General features: G+C 43.6%; 1 protein-coding gene across 2 annotated transcripts in view; it reads right to left on the bottom strand.

The window, feature by feature from the left end:
* The window catches only part of PSTPIP2 (proline-serine-threonine phosphatase interacting protein 2), a 348,974-nt gene that overhangs the window by 66,254 nt on the left and 264,337 nt on the right, over positions 1 to 18,383 (bottom strand). For both annotated transcript variants that reach the window (XR_014969634.1, XM_085629151.1), the window contains exon 8: positions 8,250 to 8,295. Coding sequence is in view for 1 of the 2 variants with exons in the window: in XM_085629151.1 (XP_085485277.1) it covers positions 8,250 to 8,295 (46 nt within the window). In the remaining variant the exon portion in view is untranslated. The remainder of the gene's footprint in view (positions 1 to 8,249; positions 8,296 to 18,383) is intronic.

Below are 18,383 nucleotides of genomic sequence, written 5' to 3' on the forward strand. Positions count from 1 at the left end.
TCCCATCATTTGTGGCAGACAGGTCTTGGCTGCTGCAGAGCAAACATATTTGGAGCTTCATGTTGTCTCAAAGCACTGACCCACAACTATTAACCTGTAGTATTTTTTGTTTCATGGTAGCCCTATAATCTGTGTCCGTGGCGGATACCAATTTGTTATGTCACCTCAATTTCTTTTTCTTCTATCACTGAGACAGAGACACAATATTCATGGCTCTTCCTGAGGAATATCAAATTGTTTGCTGTTCTCTCTGCTGTACCATTTTTAGGTCTCGCTGAGCCCAGCGCATGCGCTGGCTCGAAGAGACATTTTGTATGTGGGCTCCAAAAAGTTACCAGGCCAGCCTAGAGCTACAGTGCATGTGCGCGGGCGCGCGCGCCGCGTTTACTTTCACTTTCGCGGCCGCTTTGATCGCGATCACTTTCAATTTCGCAGCCGCACGGCCGCTTTGCTGCGCAGATCCAGCCGAGTCATGGCCTTGAGTCAGTGGCTGGAATCCAGTTGTTTGTTCGACTCGCTGAAGGCACCAAGAGGAGAGAGACATTTGATTCACAGGTTGAAATCCATGCGAGTCGTCGCAGTCTTTCATTCCACACTGGGAGTCATCTGAACCACTGAGTTAGCATTATTAATATTACATCCTACCATCCATCCTTAGTGCTTCGAAGGTGCTAGCCCATAGCAGTAACCGCTTTATTGGATGAATGAATACACGCTTTTATGCTGTCTTTGTTCAGCACATCTGCAAACCAAGTCAGCCCAGTGCTCACTCTATAAAGAGACTTTGTTTTTTCCCTTCAGTGACATGTCAGCCTACACTGATTTCCAGCTTTGCATCTACAGATCCCCCAACAATGCCCACATAATATACCGTGTTAGTGCCCTGTGCTCGCCTGTCTGTCGGAAGCCCGGCGGCGGTGTCCAGGCTGGGCTTCCCGGAGCCAGGCGCCAGGGCTGAGGCAGGGCAGCGGGGTGTGTTTGCTCTTCTGCCGCTGATGCCGGCGTCGGAAGCAGTATGTTGTGTTCGCTCTTACAACATGGCAGATGGTGTCTGATAACGGGTACAGTGCAGCACAAAGGGTTCCACGGCCCGCCCACCGCCTTGGCACACAGGTGCGGCCGGTGCCTGTCCGGCGCCCTCAGAATATGTGCGTCAGTCTGACCAGCAGTAAGACAGAATTCTACTTCCTGTTAAAATACAACACTGCCTTTAAAAACGGGTCTAAATGCTGTATTCTACGTTATGATAGGACAGGGAGTCTGGTGCAGCCCAAGTGCCTGCTGAGACACAGAAAAGAAAGAGCACCCGTGCGACCGTCAACTTAAGTTTTCAATTTGTTCATTCTCCCCCCAGCACTTCCCCTCCTGCGCATACCCACTCTTTCCCCCGCCCCACTACGTTTTGTATGTGGCGGCCGCCACTGTCAATATCACAAGGCCATTGCCTTTGGCCAGGCAGGTCACAGCACAACGGTTCTCAACAAAATCACCACTTTCTCCCACAGTTCCTCCAGCTTGTTCCCTTTTCCATCAGTATCTCCATCATCACGGTGCTACCAGGTGTGGGATATCTGATCTCTCGCTTTTCATGCAGGTTTTGGCTTTCTGCTCCTGCTCACGCCACACATTGACCTGCTGTGTAAGTGGCAAAATATGGAATCCAGTCCCAAGCCTTGACTTAAAACCTATAGAACGTGTTTTGGCTAAGACCCTGTCAATGAAGTTTTGACTTATACATAGGCCTGTATAAATGTATTGTTTTTTAGCTAGATAAAACATTAACTACACAAATTGGCTTTTTAGACACACTCATTTCTATAGGTTATTTAACCTGTTTTGTTTTCAGTGAACATTTTCACCCAGATCTACTCAATACCTGTCTATAAAGCCTTAACTCACTTTCCCTCAATGAAGCTTTGACTTAAAACCAATGAATGTAGCCTAGACTCAAACATTATGTACAGGAGCGTAGCCTAGACTCAAACATTATGTACAGGCGCTTTACCTCACTATCAATTGGAGGGCTCATGCCTCAAATTCAAGAAAAATAACCTTTTGTAATATCTTTATTAATATTTACAATAATGCTCCAGCTAACAAAAACATTAGACATCAGGAAGTACAAAACGCCACATCACCTAATCAGAAACGTATAGCTTAACTATCAGCCCATTTGCAATGTTATCTATGCATTATTCACAAACTGGTTGAAGATCCATGCGATACTTCAGATATTGCAAATATAGCATCTCCCCAAGATAATGTGTATTTGTAAAGCGCTCATTCGCCCTGAATAACAAATGTTCATTGTTACCCAACTCAATGGTACTCGTTTTATCGAGCTCATATGGATAAAAGGCTGAGTGGGCCCGTCAGGATTTGAACCTGTGACCATGAGGTCAAAAACAAGCGCCTGCAGTTGACGCATTAGTCCACTGAGCCACCAGACCCGGCTGGGAATCATTAACCTGGCAGGTACATCAGAACTTGGGACTCTGCCAAAGTTCAAACCGGCATCAGGTCTGACGAGGTATCAAGCATTTCCAAGAATGTGTCCCAGACATACAAGTGGGTCTCTCTGCTTCCTGTACAGCTTTCTTTTACATTCTCAGATTCCACTCTGCGGTAGAACATTTCCTCATGTTACACAGCCAAGTGTAGCGTGTGTGTGCCAGCCTGGATTTCCATCTCATTGTGATACAGCATTTCATTCACAGAATACAGACTGCACATGGCTTTACTTCAGAAGTCCAGTAAAAGCCCTTTGACACACTGCGTGAAACCCTACCAGAGACTTCAGCAGTTAAATCCACTACTCTATCCCAAAAGCCATGCACAATTCGGCAGTGTAGAAATCTTGAGAACTTTTAGCCAGCTGTCTCCTAGGCAAAAGAGATGGAGTTCGGAGTGGCTTTTGGTAAACACTTACAGTCAAACATTTATTTTGTGAATCAACCATAGTGATACCATAAACTCATATCCATTCTGAATACTCGGAGGATCACCTAGTCATACCTGTAAATAGCTCGCCTGTGTGCATCCCAGACTACTAAATTCGGACTTTTTGGTTAGTTGAATTTTTGCATGTATGCCAAAATTGTGGATTCAAGATAAAAATGTGTGAATTTTCAGAACTCATAAGCTGATGTTTTGAGACAAATGGCTAAATTTCCAAAATATATTTAATGCTGATTTTTGAGAGATAAATCATGTGGGGGAGAAATATTACTAATAATACATTTTTGCCAAGGCCATTGCAGCTGTGGCTTTTTTGTGTTACCTATGTAGAGGCATTTCAAATTGACAAAGCCTTTTTTTACCTTCCTGCTGACAGCCTTGTCTAGTAACCATGCATGTGGTGGCAGTAATATAATCTTGTCTGATGTGGTCACTATTACAACACTAATAATATTTGTAGCTCAGAATGATTTTCATTCAACATGAGTAGCTCTTGCTACTCAAGAGGTTGGAGACCCCCTGACCTAGATCACCCTCTTATTAATCAGAAGCGTACTGCTTCAAAGGTGTGCCGGGCCAGCTTTACATATCTGAGCGACACACCTCACGCCATCACTCCTGTATACAGGTGTTAATCACTTATACTTACAGCCAAGCTAGCATATGCCAGGAAACTATGACCTAGGCACCCCCAGGTATGCCTCAGTCATGAGTCGGGTATTGCATTCTGACTCGTGCGATATCTTCTGTTACTATAGTTATCGGAATTCTCAGTGTCACCGTCAGCACCCTCACAAATGTTCTCAAGTAAATTTAAGCAGAACATATTGCATGAAGGAAAATGGCAGTTAAATGCCAATGCATGCATAATTTAGTGTGATAAGCATCGAATTCCACATGATATGCCAAAATTTCCATTTTAATATTTGGAATAGAATATACCGTTTCAGGTAAATACCCGACTCCATGGCTGATCTATCTTTCGGATGCTGTAAATAGCTTTCGTCCATACTTCCCACTCATAATCGGGGTTTAAGTGTGAAAGTCATGCTCTCTACAAATTCTTGCTCTAAGACACTGGAAGCTGCCAACCATGAGATGTAGCCATGCCAGTACGTGCCAAGACATTAAGTGATAACCCATATTGGACCATTCCGAATGAAAGTTTTCTTTGAAAACTCTTGACAGCAATCCAGTCTCTGCTTACAATCTGCACATATGTTGCAATATTAACTGTGAGCTCCCAGTTCAGCTGTAGAAAACCCCGAACGGGAAGTAGACCAGTCACTGCATTAATATAATTTAATGCATTTTAGTTGCACATATAAAGTGCTTCACATGCCTGACAAGGGGCTGAAGTGGTTGATGGGCAAGTAACATTTTACGTCATTGGCTGCGCTTGGTTGGAACTGTGTGGGTTTTAATGTGGCTTATGTGGAAAGTGTTTGGGTGTCATGCATGCTCACCAGAGATGTGTTCTCATTTTATATGTAGCGGTTCTTGAGCTAAAATGAGGGACCGGCTCACTTAAACTTGCACTGCTTGTTGTGTATGGTTGGAAAAGTGTGAGTTACAAATGTGGCCTATGTGAGAAGGAGTTTTGAATCATGGGTGATGACTAGCAGGTTACTCACATCATATTGTTGCAACAGTGCAGCTGCACTTTGGTATGAAGTGGAACAAATCTGAGGGACGGACAGCTGGGCGTATGTTTGCACTGGAGACTGATTTTATCATCTTCCTGAATTCCAGGCAGTCTTGGCTGTTTCTTTTCTTTGCCATGGCTTCTTGTAGGATAGGGTGATGAGTTTGAGTGCCAATATACAGCCAGGGACTTCAGTATGCAATATTATCTATGAAGTTTTATAACCTAGGTGAGAGAAGATATGTTATAGGATTTGTATGGTTAGACTGAGCTTTGCGTAGGTTGTTTACAGATGAGAGGTTTATTTCCATGGCCCCTCTCAGGTTTCTTTAGTAGATTTTACCTGAAATGGACAAATTTCCATGGACACATATGGCTGTGGGGTTCCCTCTTTGCATGAGAGGATACAGGTTTTGGAAGGGCTATGTTTCAGGTGGTTCTTCAGCATCCACTGGTCAATGGCTCAGAGGCAACAGTCTAGACTTGTGTAGACCATTCAGATGTTTGAGCCCAGATGTTGTTGAAACATACTGATCTGAAAGGGGGAGCAAGATCATGCTTTATATATTAGAGAAGTAGAAAGAGATCCTGACCAGGAGGACTGCCTCGTTGCTAATCTCTAATCTCAGTAGGAGTGAGGTATGATCGATTGTGTCAATGGTGGCAGACAGAAACTGATGTATAAGGAGGTCGACTCCATTTATGTTGACAGTGATCTTCAAAACACCTCACTTGGACGTCAAAGCAAATTATGTGCCTCTAACAAGGCCGAAGCCAGTTTGCTGGCGAGAGAATAGTTTGTTCTCTTTCATGAAGTTCAAGATCTAAATGAATGCTTTTATTTTAATCAGTGTCCATAGGAATGTGCTGTAGGAAGCTGCTTGGATCTGCAGGGTTCTTTTTTGGGTGATCTGACAAATGAAGTCTCAATATTGGTGAGGTGAATGCAAGATGTTGGGCAACTGTTGACAGTAGTTCTTGATGGGATTTCAGGATCTGTAGCAAGCATAATGTCCTTGAAGCCTTGAGCAGCACAGGATCCAAGATGACTGAGCTTGACCAGTGCGAAAGGTAAATACAGCAGCCATCCTTTTAACAAAGAGACGGACCTTCATACATGCCGTGTGTCAGAGTACTGTTGTCACCGATATCAAACACCAATCTGCTCCTGTGCAGGTTTGCGGCTGCAGTCAGTCCAATGAGGTTCACTGAACTTACGCTTAGAGCACTCAAGGTAAGAATCACTATCACTGCTCTGTTCAACCTGTCCTTTTGCATTGTGAATACCTTTTTTAACTCTCACACATGGGCCTACCAAGCACAGCAACTGTGGGTGAGCAATTTTGCCACCAATTTTGGTCAAAATACGTTTTACCAGTTCACGATATCCAGGTGGAGGACTCATTCAAGAAGGTGTCGGTGCATTTTACAGTTGTTAGGTAAATTAATTTATAGTGTGGCTGGCTCCTTACTGCCAACCATTAAAGGAGTTTTGACATAAAAAGCATGAGAAGGCCCTTCACCCGTAACCTGTTGAAGGGTCCTTGTTTCAAAATCAGAAAAAGTACTCTTTACTCAAAGGCTGAGCTACGATTTTAGCTTTTCTAGATGCTCTTGGTGCACTCAATCTACGGACCTTAAAAAACTGACAAGGAAGTCAAAATCAATGACAGTTGGTGTGCATTTCCTAAAATATATACAGCTGTTTACAGTCTTTTGGAAGTAAGACAAGGACCTGCTCAATCTTAACTTGCAAACCATATCTTGAATAAATGTGGCTGCTGAAAAACATCTTAACCTTGTGAATTGATTTTGTTGCACGTGTCTACTGTATATACATTACTAGCCTTCCAAGCTTTTTTTTTTTTTCCAACATTTATTGGTTGTATTCTTCAAACGTGCCATAGAGATAATACATATATACAAAGGGATACAATCCTTGCCGTGCAGAAGGTCCAAAACAGTAGAAACAGTCAATGCCAATCATTCAAAGAAATACAATATCTGGCTCCTAGGAAGAGTAAAACAACCAAACCATTAAATCTGTAAGGGATCATCATAACGTCCCTAAAATCACACAAAGAGAGTTATCGTCAGGATCGCGTTGATCCCAATCTCTTCTAGAAAACGTCTGGAACTCTTACCTGCTTTTGACGTGCTCTTCTTAGTAGACTTGGAGGAGTATTTCCGCACCATTACATGTGCCAACAGTAAGAGTGTGAAATAACCATGTAAATTGGTGTTTGAGTACCGATTTATACAGACTTTCCAATCATTTCTAGCACTGCTTCCTGGATCAATTCCACATGCTTTTCACTGGTGACAGGTATCATGGGAGTATCTCAGATGTAGCGATTTCGCCACACAATTTGGAATTCCAATTTGCACACAAGCGTCTATTTGGGTCCCTTTCGTCATTTTCAGCAAACTCATGAGAGCTTAAATTTAGTCGTTTAAATCAGATTCACCTTGTAAATGGCAGGTAATGCAGGCGGATCTGTGCAGGTTTTATGTGTAGCCCAGATTCACAGAGAAAGATGGTGTTAGGGATGGATCTTAACTAAAATCAAGTTTACTTCATTGAATGTTTAAATGGGGCTTCCATGCACAAGAAGTGGAAACGAGTCTGCCTAGGCGGGGTCAAGGTTCCACATAGCAAGCTCATCATGCCCATTCTTTTATCTAAGATTCATCAAATGATGCTATTGCCTGATGTTGTAATTTACACACACCACACTCTCATTGATCTTGAATCATTATTAAATTATAACCACAGTGATCTAGTTTACAATTCATATTTAAATTACAAACAACCCTATGTTGACTCTGATTTAGAGGTCTAAAAAAGAGGAAATACTTGAGATTCTGACTACTCTATATTCCTATGGCTCAGTTAAAAAAAAAAATGGAATCCTCATCAAAACAACGATGGAACGTGTCGCCTATGTGTCTACAAAATCAATCAATTGAGTATATAATTTATAACGTTCCTAAATTGTTAAACCTGTGATAACTATATCTTCAGAAATACTTTAACTAGTCAAATATTAGGTCTACTAAATAAGCAATTGAATTCTGTTTCACCAATCAAATTTCTTCGTTTATTAATGTATTAACGATATTTTTAGATTTAGCGTACAGCATTTTAAGGATTTAATTAATCAGTGTGTTGCTTTCTACTGGCAGTTTACGCACTGTTTATTGATTATACTGCCACGACAAAAGTTAGCTTTTTATTGTAACTTAGTATTTAGTTTTTTTTATTATTGAATGTATATTTGTTGTAGTCATGTTATGATTAATACAGTAATAAACTTGAACTACTCTCATTGAACCTTTCGTTCAGGTTTGCAGCAGATTCTAGATTGTGTTCTGGTCTATCTGATTAGTATTTGTACTTTCATGAGCAGAAGAAGATCAACATTTTGTTCTTGGAATCACAGTACCCATTGACCTTCATCCATTCAAATCTACATCTGTTCATCTTGTCCCAGACCCTGCTAGTTGGGTGTCACCCATTGCAGAAACATTGCCTGTCTGAAGAGCACGGCCGCCAAAAGCTTGAATAGATTAAAATAAAGTAGCATGGAGAAGGGTCATCCCACTCTGTAAGGCATGAGGTAACACGGATGGCAATATCACTCACCAGCATCTTCTGCCGCCACCTTTGCCTGAGCGAGTTTAGCAAACAGCTGAAAGTAGAGAGGGAAAATAGCAATTAGTCTGAGATAGTAGAAAGGAACTGTTACAACAACATGGGTTCATAACTTACCCAGAGAGCCCCGCTCTACATTAGTGACATGGGGCCGACAGCGCAGGCCTTGGGACATGGTCACCCAAACAGTTCTGTCAGGTATGCTCCTCTCTCTGGGACATCCAAATGTAACAATTGTTGGACCATGGGACTGTGATAACAGATGCTCAAGTAGGCCGCAATGGGAACCTCCAAGTTTTTATGGCTAGTTTGAAGGGTTGGGGGGGGGATACTATGGCTTCCTTGGGACAAAAGGATAGCTCAAATGCTTCAAATTCTAAGAGTGTAGTTATGCTAAGGAGGTGCCAAATCACAGTGATTGTCGCCCAACCTATTGAGGCGGGCTATTGTCATTGGTTTTCCTTCCCCTTGTCAACCACAATGAGAAAAGTTCCTGCATGCACCCCATGGCATTTATTTTTGGTGCGCAGAAAACAAATGCTTGCTTTGTGAGTTTATTTTCTCAACATAAAAAAGGTTTCCTAGCAGGCACTTTAACCATGGTGACCACTTGGCAAAGCATCACTACTCTGCAGGTAGCCAGCGCCACAGCCATACACTCTTGAAAACATAGAGATCACCGCCAGGCAGGCTTGGGCTGAGAAGTCCCCACCTCCCATCATGGGGCAAAAGATATGTGGAACATCCAAAAATGGCAGGTTTGAGGAGTGGTGTGGTATTGTTGGCAAGGTATCCATATATTTGTTAACATGGCATATGGGGCTAGTCATATAGCAGGATTTCTGTACAATGGACAGCCATCTTAAAGTGCACTCTCTTGTAAATGGAAGCCGATAGAAGACACACAGCAATAAGGTGCAAGAGACCTGGGATGCTCTTCAAAAGGTCCTCCCAGAAGAGGTACAATCATTAAACTCAGTTCAGCTGATCTTAATTGTATTTTAGGTAAAGCATATTTGCAATCCAATTATTTACAAAATATACTGAATAACAAGTTAATTCAATAGGTTAAATATAAAAATAATACAATTATCAAGTTTACATGATAAAACAGTATACAACAAGTAAAATATTATCTTCACAGGCCTAAAAGCAGAAGCTACAAATATCTTGGCAATCCCATTGAGGGATGCAGCACCTCCTCAAATAGCTAAACAATTATTACGATAGGCGAGATATCACCCACGTTATACGTCAGGGTGGAATTCTACAAACCACAAGTCTGAGTGTCTCCAGACCCAGAATTATTGGGTCAGCAAACTCTGGTCCCGATCATACCAGACCCAGAGATACCATACCGCTCTTTGTTGCAGCAGGAGCATGGACTGCAAGTAGAAGCACAGCACAGCCCCTGGCCAGAGCCCTTCAGCAGCAAGGGCAGACAGATGTCGCTCGCCTAGACAGGTTGAAGCCTGCTCTGATCCCATCCCCCCCTCACACCCTGCACTCCATCCTACACCCCTCCTGCTGACACTTTCCATCTGCTGAGGTTCAAATTATCAGCAGTTTTCTTCCCAGAGTCAGGAAAAACTGGCTGCAAAAGGACCTTCGGGTTTGTGTAGTTATTCTCCGAACCAGGGAAAAAATTCACAGTCGCTGGTTTTTGATGGGAGGATACCCACCAGAATCAGAGATTCTGGGACACCCAGTATCCCCGCACCAAAAACGGGCGCACTTGTAATCAAGGCCTTAGCTGACAGAGCTAACTTGGGCTACACATGCGGTCACTCCCTCTGGGATTGGGTGTGATCTGTTCAATGGCATTATCAAACACTTCCTGACTTGTAGTTCCCAATATGCCATATACGTCCTGGAATGCCCCTACTCTCTGAGATATATTGGCAGCACCATTTTTCCTGCCAGGAAGAAAATTACAGAACACCTCAGGGCTATTGACCACAACGACTGTAAATATCCAGTTGCCAGGCATTTCCGCAACAAACACTTCAGTGACTGTAACAAAACCATTTTTTATGTCATTGAACAGATCCCACCCAATCTCAGAGGGGGTGACCACAACCTCAGAATGAGGAAACGAGAGTCCCAACTTATCATCGAGCTCGATACCGTGTGCCCAGGGGAACCCAATCAGGATGAGGAACTGAGTGAACCCCTGTACAATATTAACCGTTGATATTGTTTTCTCTGCTTTTTGTGCTTTTGCCCTATTTGCCTTGTGCAATGTGCTCTTCTGATGATGTATTTATAATTGTGATGTACCTGCATCTTTTTAATCTGTCCATTCTATGGTTTTTCACAGGAAGAAAGGAAATTGTATCGACGCTGCCCAGTACCCATCTATATACCATGTGACATGGCAATTGCATTGTTTTGGTCCCTGTACAGTGCCACAATGCTAAGCATGTGATGTTGGCTTCTGCCACAATGCTAGATACTGACACCCTTTTTAATTGAACCCATTGTGAACTTCAGTTTTGGCATTAATGCATTTTATGACGTGTCAGCCCACTTGGGTATCATGGCTTATGTATGTATTTCGCTTTCACTAGTATGGTACCACGATCTTATATGTTTTATATATGCGAAGCAGGCCACCGCTGCCACAGCACACTTTGTGCCTATTGCTTTGGATACCGCTATGCTGTGACATTTATTGTCACACTAGTCCAGGGAATTTCATGTCCACCCGAACTGAGCCATTGGTGTGTTTCATGATTTGCACGCCCACTCGAGCAACCTGACCTATGTATGGAATACATTTTCACAGGCCCACATGGGTGTACTTTCACACTATCCAACCTACCTGCTGTTATACCACGTCACTATCACACTCTGTAAAAGTGCACATGCACAGCTGGGGGAGCCTCCTGGCACTCTTTCTATGGTCCATCTGTCAGCCCACCTTGGGTGGGATCCACACGGGTTCCCTATGTGCGGCTCCGTGCTCTGCACCCCATGGGCAATTTTGCCGGTTAATGAGACATTATATGGTCCTTTTCACCCTTAATGGCATCTATACCCATTTTGACCACATCTGATTGCCGGCATTTTTTCCATTAGATGGCCAACTTGAGACAGCCTCATGGGTGTCATGGTTTCTCACTAAATCTGCAAAGGACTCACTCTCCCAGGCACAACTGTGCAGACACAACCCGAGCGTTCTGTCTTGGAATGCCTTCACTTTTGTTCTCCCATAAATGTGGGAGGCTACATCACATTTTACTTCATCCCAATCTCCTAGAACAGCCGAGTCTGTATTTTTTGACAGCAACACAACGTACAGTACGCTACCTGGGTAACACACTGTTGGTATTCATCATGCTCACCGGGTACCGGTCTATGCCTACCAATATGCTTAATCCCCTTGCAGACTCTTCATGGCTCCCGCTCGGGGATGACTTTTCCACAAGCCGTGCCACGCGCACTTTCATAGGCACTTCCTATGTATGTTTTGACAATGCTTTCCTTTATGTATGACCACAGCCTTGATATGGATTTATGTTCATTTCTTAATGACTGGCTGCTCATGCTTCATGATGGCATCTACGGTTGCACTTGTGTGGTTGCGCACTAGGGAGTCCTTTGTTTATGTCTATGTCTTTGACTATACATGCACTGGTTTACAACTTCAATCTGTACATGTGAGCAAGGCCACGCTGTTGGCCAAAACACGTCTTGTTGAATTAAAAGTTGGTCCATGAATCCTGATTAATTTAGGTGTCAGTATTATGCAAACACGTTTGGTCCCTGTATGCCAAATTAGTTATTATTCACTTAATCTTTCCTCATCATTCACTAAATAATCCTTGAAAACAGTAAGGCTATCACTAGCCTTAACCGAGCTACACCCAAAGTCCTCTATACCGTCGTTTATGTGCATTCTTTTATTATTTTAATTAGAACAGGCTGTAAGTTTGCAGTTTTGCATCTCTCTTCCCCTTTATTAACTTCAAGCACTGTACCATCTAACTCTAAATTCTCTAGTCAGAAACTAGAGACTTCAACTAGCACCTATATTCTTTCTAGCTGGATGACAGATTAAGCAGTTTCGTCGAGTAACTTAATCTGTACATCCAACTTTGAGGTTTGCCAGCCCACAGCTTGTGCTCAATACTGACACCATAATTGGATGTATTACAACATATTTGGCATGCGTATAATCTTATAAAGCTGCGTTTCTACAAATTGGAGCTAGCTGAAGCTCAGTTGCTTCGGATGACATCATTGATATCTGATTCTCGATGGTTCGAGTCCTTTGTAATTGTGGGTTCACTACATCAACCTCTTTAAGTTTATACTTTTCCATCATATCTGTATTACTGGACCTAACCCCAACCCTGTCAGTACTAGTTGATATTACAAACAAATGCCTGAGATTATTACTCCAACTTGCATAAATGCGAAGGACTTTCAGCCTGCCCACTCGTGTGCTGACCAAGATGCCAGGACTGCTTTACCTGCCAAAGGGTTTACAAAGTTCAAGGCAATGGAGGGTGTGCGTGAGGCGTAAAACCATAATTGTACATGGCACAGTCTAGAACTGGAAATGCACGTTCTGTGTTTGTAATGAATACATGTCTGTAGGTTCGCATCGCTGATGAGCCCTGCCCCTGTGCCAGTTCCGGTGAAGAATCACATTCATTGTCTGCAGACGCAGGGTGTGGCACAACTACGTGACGCGCCCTGTCACGCTGACGCGTGTGACCTCAGACGCCCGGTCACAACTTGACAGTGAATGGAGCAGGGTACGGATACGTGTGGATCCATAAAGAAAGTTGAGAAGGGAAGAGAACTGAATCCTTCCTCTGTTTCACTCTTTATCCTTTTGTATGTCTCCTTGTTGCAGCAAAGTGGTATACAAGGATGTTCACAAAAGAGAGGATACAGGGGTTAAAGCCTGCACTACATGTTGCCTTCCTTTACCAGTTTGCTCCCAGTCCTGATATTCGGAGTATTATCGCAGGTACAGCTTGGCTAAAAAAGAGCTTGGAAGAAGAGAAAATCTGCAGTAAGGATGCTACAATGCCAGAGGTTCGCCTTTCCTTATTCTGGCCTCTGAAACTCGGAATTGGGCAGTCATTTTGTCAGTGCATACTGAAAGGTGCAATGTCGGATTTACACCAGGCCTAGGTGAAATTTAAAATACGTCGGCGGCATTTGCGTAATTTCACACTACGCGTGCTGTGTAAAATGCCTATAATTACGCCACTCTGCACGGTAACAGAACGCGAGCGTCTGTTTTTCGCGGGAGTTTGTTGGAATGGGTCCTTGCACCAAAAACCGACGAGAGGATGCATGTTGCCCTAAAATATAGCAGATTGCATTTTGGATAATAACGTAATTTTGCATAACTTTGTCATAATTTCGCAACATCAAAAAACGATAATTCTGCACACCCATAACTTGCAACTGGGGGAAATTACAGTCGGTAAATGTGTCCAGCTCAAAAAATGTGAGTGAAAATGCAGAAAAACTCTATCCCTATTTCCTCGTCCCATACATCATTTTTGAGGTGGTTGCACCTCATTATAGGAAACAAGCATTTGCAATGCAATAGAGCTCGCATTTTTTACAGTCGTGTGTCACAGACTGTGCAAGTGACTATACATCCTGCCATTTCTAAATCTTTTCATTATTTCCTGTAATGTGGCAACTAAAATGTCATACGTCAAAAAGAGAAGTATGGGGGTAACTGTGAAGAATTTTCTAGGTAGCAGATATGGAATAGGGGCAGCAAGACATATATTATGGGAACCCATGACATGTGGCAAACTGAACTGACAAGTAAAACAATCCTGGATACGAGTAGCCAATGTAAGGTATTGGATGTGTGGATGGTTGGATGCGTAGGCTGATGAGTGAGTATACGGCTTGGTGTATGGATGAATAGGCTAATCAACACATGGAGTGATGGTCAGGTGTATAGATAAGTAGGTGGATGAATGGATTGGTAGGTGGAAAGATGAGATAGTAAGTGCTTTGCTAGATTGATGGATGGATGAATGGCTTGGTGTTTGGATGAGTGACTAACCAAATGGGTGGATGAATGGGAAGTAGATAAATAATCAAGAACTGGGTGCAGAGGTAGATGGATGAGTTTGTAGGTTGAATGAATATGTGGTTAGATGGCCAGATGGGCGAGTAGTTATGTTATGTTAATATATTTATATAGTGCTCGATTACCCGAGGGTGTCTTGGCGTTGCCTTGGAAAGGAGCCAGATAACTGAAAGGATATTAAACATAGGACATGACTAGCAATTGTTAAGCCACGTTTTCAAAGCCTTTCTATATTGAAGATTTTGGGAATCTTTAAGATTCAGGTGAAGGGAATTCCAGATTTTTGTGCTACTAGCCACAAAACTTTGGCTGCCCCATCGAGTTTTCCTAAAGTTGGTATAGTGAATAGGTGGTCGACGTGCTGTAGGGTATGAATGAGTGAGAAGGTGGATGGAGGATGGGTCGGTGAATGGGTAGCTGTATCATGGCTAAGCGGGTAGATGGTAAATATCTAGGTGAGTGGTGGATAAGTTGGTGAATTAATATATGTGCAGGTAGCTAGTGAGTGAATAGCTTGATAAAATGGGTGCAAGGCTAGACGAATGTTGGTAGGTGAGCTGGCTGTGGATAGGTAGGTGTTTGATTTTAGGCACAGGGAGATGGTGGTGGGATTTGGTGGATGCCAGATGACTGTGTGGGTAGGTGGATGGAGGATCAAATTAATGAGCATGTAGATGGTGGATGAGCAGGTCCACCGTGGGAATGTAGGTGATTGGAGTGCAAGTAGGCAATTGTTGAATGATTAGGTGAGTGAGTAGGTGCACGTTGATTAGTTGGTAGATGGTGGGCGACTAGACAGATATGCACATTGATGGTGGATTATATGATGAATGAGTAGGTTGGTGGATTGATAAATGAGTGGGTGGACAGATTATGTGAGTGGGTGTAGAAAAGAACTGATGAGCAGATGAACAGATTGTTGGATAAACGGTAAGTAGACAAATAAATGCTGAGTGAGTCAGTGGATGAGCGAGTGGCTCGGTTATATGGAGGTGAGTGATTCAGTGGATGGATAGAAGTCTGAAAGGAGGATGATAGAATGAATGGGTTATTGGTAAGTGGGTGGATGGGCAAAGAGTGAGTAATTGAATCAATGGTGAGTAGGTGGATGGATACATGTTGAGCGGGTCAGTGAGAGGATAGGCGGGGTGTATGGATCATCACAGTATGCAAAGTAAACGTAAACTGAGGGCTTTCAGGTGATACTTTCCAACTGTGTGAACAAAAATAAAATAAAGGCAAACACACCGACGCTGTCTCTTTAGAAACCAAGAATAGCATTTATAGAAGCTGCTTGCAGGATAAACAATACACAATAGAGTGTTTGATCTTTCCACAGGATATGCTCTTGGCTGTGAAGCTATGTTTCAATTAGGAAACTCTGCAAGGATGACTGCATTGAATTTCCTCCAAATGTTACTGAAACAACAAAGAGCTGAATTAAACGGTCGCGATGCCCCTGAAAATAGCAGTCACTTACTAAGTGAGTTACCCTATGCAGCCAGCTTGGGCATGAAGGCCCAGGCATTGTGAATGGCAGTCACTGGCTGCTGTCTCCATTCATAATACGTTTTGCTGCCATAGTGCATCAAAGCAAATGGCCAGCCCTCCCTGGGCGTAGATATCAATAGTGCATCAGGTGCAGTGGCGCTGGGGCTTAGGCATATGAGGAGTCCCCTGCACCACAATTACAGCCGTACATCAGTACCTGAGAACCAGGCGTGGCCGGCATTAATCACGGGTGGGTTTGCGGGGGTCGCGCGGGGCGGGGTATGGGGGTAAATTTAATAATTAATTTGAAAAAACGTACCTGGCCCCCGGCCGGGTCCCGAGTCTTCTCAGTTCTGGCTCCAGCTCTCCGGTAGGAACAGGAAGCAGGCAGCCTCCCTCTGCTCCCCTAAGCCAATCACAACGCTGCAATGGCAGCGTTGTGATTGGTTGGGAAGCCGCCCAGCCAGGGGCTTACTGGGAGGCCATTTTCTCCATGTAGGCTTTGCAGCCTGCATGGAGAGAGGGCATAGTGCGCATGACTGGTTTGGGCGGCCCCAGAGGGCTGACCAAACCAGCCATGCTCACTCAGGAGTGGGCACCACTCCTCCCCTGCCCAGGCCTGCTCGCAGAGCAGTCCTGCCCACCCACCCGCCTTCAACCAAACCCTTCTGCTTTCTCGCAGTGCAAGAAGCAGAAACATACAATGGTAGTTATTACCATTTTATGTTTCTGCTTCCCGCTGTGTGAGAAAGCAGTAGGGGGAAGCTCCTCCGCCCTAGTGGAGGAGCCGCCCCTGCTGACAACAAGCTGTTATGGTTGTTGTGAAAAGGAGTACATTTAGGACGTCAAAGATTCTTGGTAAACAAACTGAAAGACACTTATTGGAATTTTTGTTTTTCGAACTTGTTTACAGAGTATTTTGATTTACTGATAAACCCATTTCAGAACACAAAGTAAAAGAACGTGTGAAATGCACACATCGGGAACAAAAAGGCTAACATTGTAAATAAAAGTTGCAAGTGCTTTGACAGACAGAGTTTGAAGTGAAAGTTATCCCTATTGGAGGGATAAAAAAAATGTTGTGCTTTAGACGCTCACAGAAACATTGTCTGAGAGGAGGTTGGCACAAGGGGATAGAGCCTGGTGATTACTTTCAGTGTCTGGAAAGACGCTCAGCCCTGTCGGGACGTGCTGTCCAGTTTCAGCTGCGACTGTGAACCCAAAAATATATCTTGCTGCTTCTCAAAATGACAGATGCATAAACAGGGTCATTATCAGATGGCCTGATCGAGAAGCGCTTTGCCCTCCTGCCAGAGAGAAGGTCACCCCGGTGCTGCAGGAAGGGAGGAACATTGCAGACCGTTCTGTGAACCTCTACCTCACATGGCCCTCTTTTCTGTTCTGCCAATGGACTCTCCCAGGATCCCTCCCAGTTTTTTTCCGACCTCTCAGAACACTCTTCTAGCTGACTAGACGCAGGGCCCCCAGCCTTTATTTATGAAACTGGACTGCCTCTGACAACCTTGCGTTCAAAAGTCCTTTCTCTTTGAATACTGAAACAAACCTGTGAAAACACGAGCAGATGCAGGCAAACTAAAGTCAGACGGGAGGAGGGGCCTTCACACGCTGTGCAAGGAGGAAGTAGGGATGGCCAACAAAAACAATCACTTAGTGAAATCGCCTCTGCTGAAACAAGCACCCAAAGGAGGGACAACTGAGGGCAATGGACCATTAGAAAGCCAGCACTTTGGAATGCCACAAGAAAGAACCAATGGCAATCAGTGTGTGTTCCAAAAGCCCACTGAACAGATACAACAGGTCTTTCAGACAGCGCAAGCGCTGTCAGGCTCGACCTAAAAATACCAGGAAATATGGCAGCTATCACCCCACCCATCCCACTGCGTGTTGTAAAGGTCTGGGTGCGATAAAGGCTTACCAAAACTCTTCATGTTCTTTCAGAATGATGATGGCATGCTGGGACCCTTGATTGGTTGTGTCTTCATCATCACATACATGGCTGAGAGTAAGAGTTGTGGTATTCTACCAAATCAGATCAGACTCAGGATCCTGGCTATGATTCTGAGGCAGACTAAATAGAACATCCTTTTTCAGATCAAACAGGGAAATATTTAGATAAGGAGATATACTCGATATCCTGGATTTTGACGGTATTTGGAGCAATGGAGGGACCCAGACGGCATAATAATGTCCCTAGGTTCATGTCTAAACTCTATACGATTGGTGATATGGAAAAGAATATGCCAGAGTTGGTCTTGGTTGATTTGTTGTAGGCCAGCTTGGTGGGGAAGACATCAGTAGCAGAGCAGAATATGTTTAAGGATGCGATGGATAAGATTGACTCTATACTTTAGACGCCTTGTGATGGGCCCGCTCTTTCCCTGAGAGAAGGGATCTATGGAGCATATACCAGCCCCTCTCGGATTTCTGTTTTAAAGAACCATTCAAGATGGAACAGAATTGTTTAGATTTACCTGGAGCTGACGGAAAGTGAGAAGGGATTCTTGTCAAACAATTCTATCAATGTTGTTATAATA

The sequence above is a fragment of the Triturus cristatus genome, chromosome 2_1 (genome assembly GCF_964204655.1).
Source record: "Triturus cristatus chromosome 2_1, aTriCri1.1, whole genome shotgun sequence".
Lineage (NCBI taxonomy): Eukaryota > Metazoa > Chordata > Amphibia > Caudata > Salamandridae > Triturus > Triturus cristatus.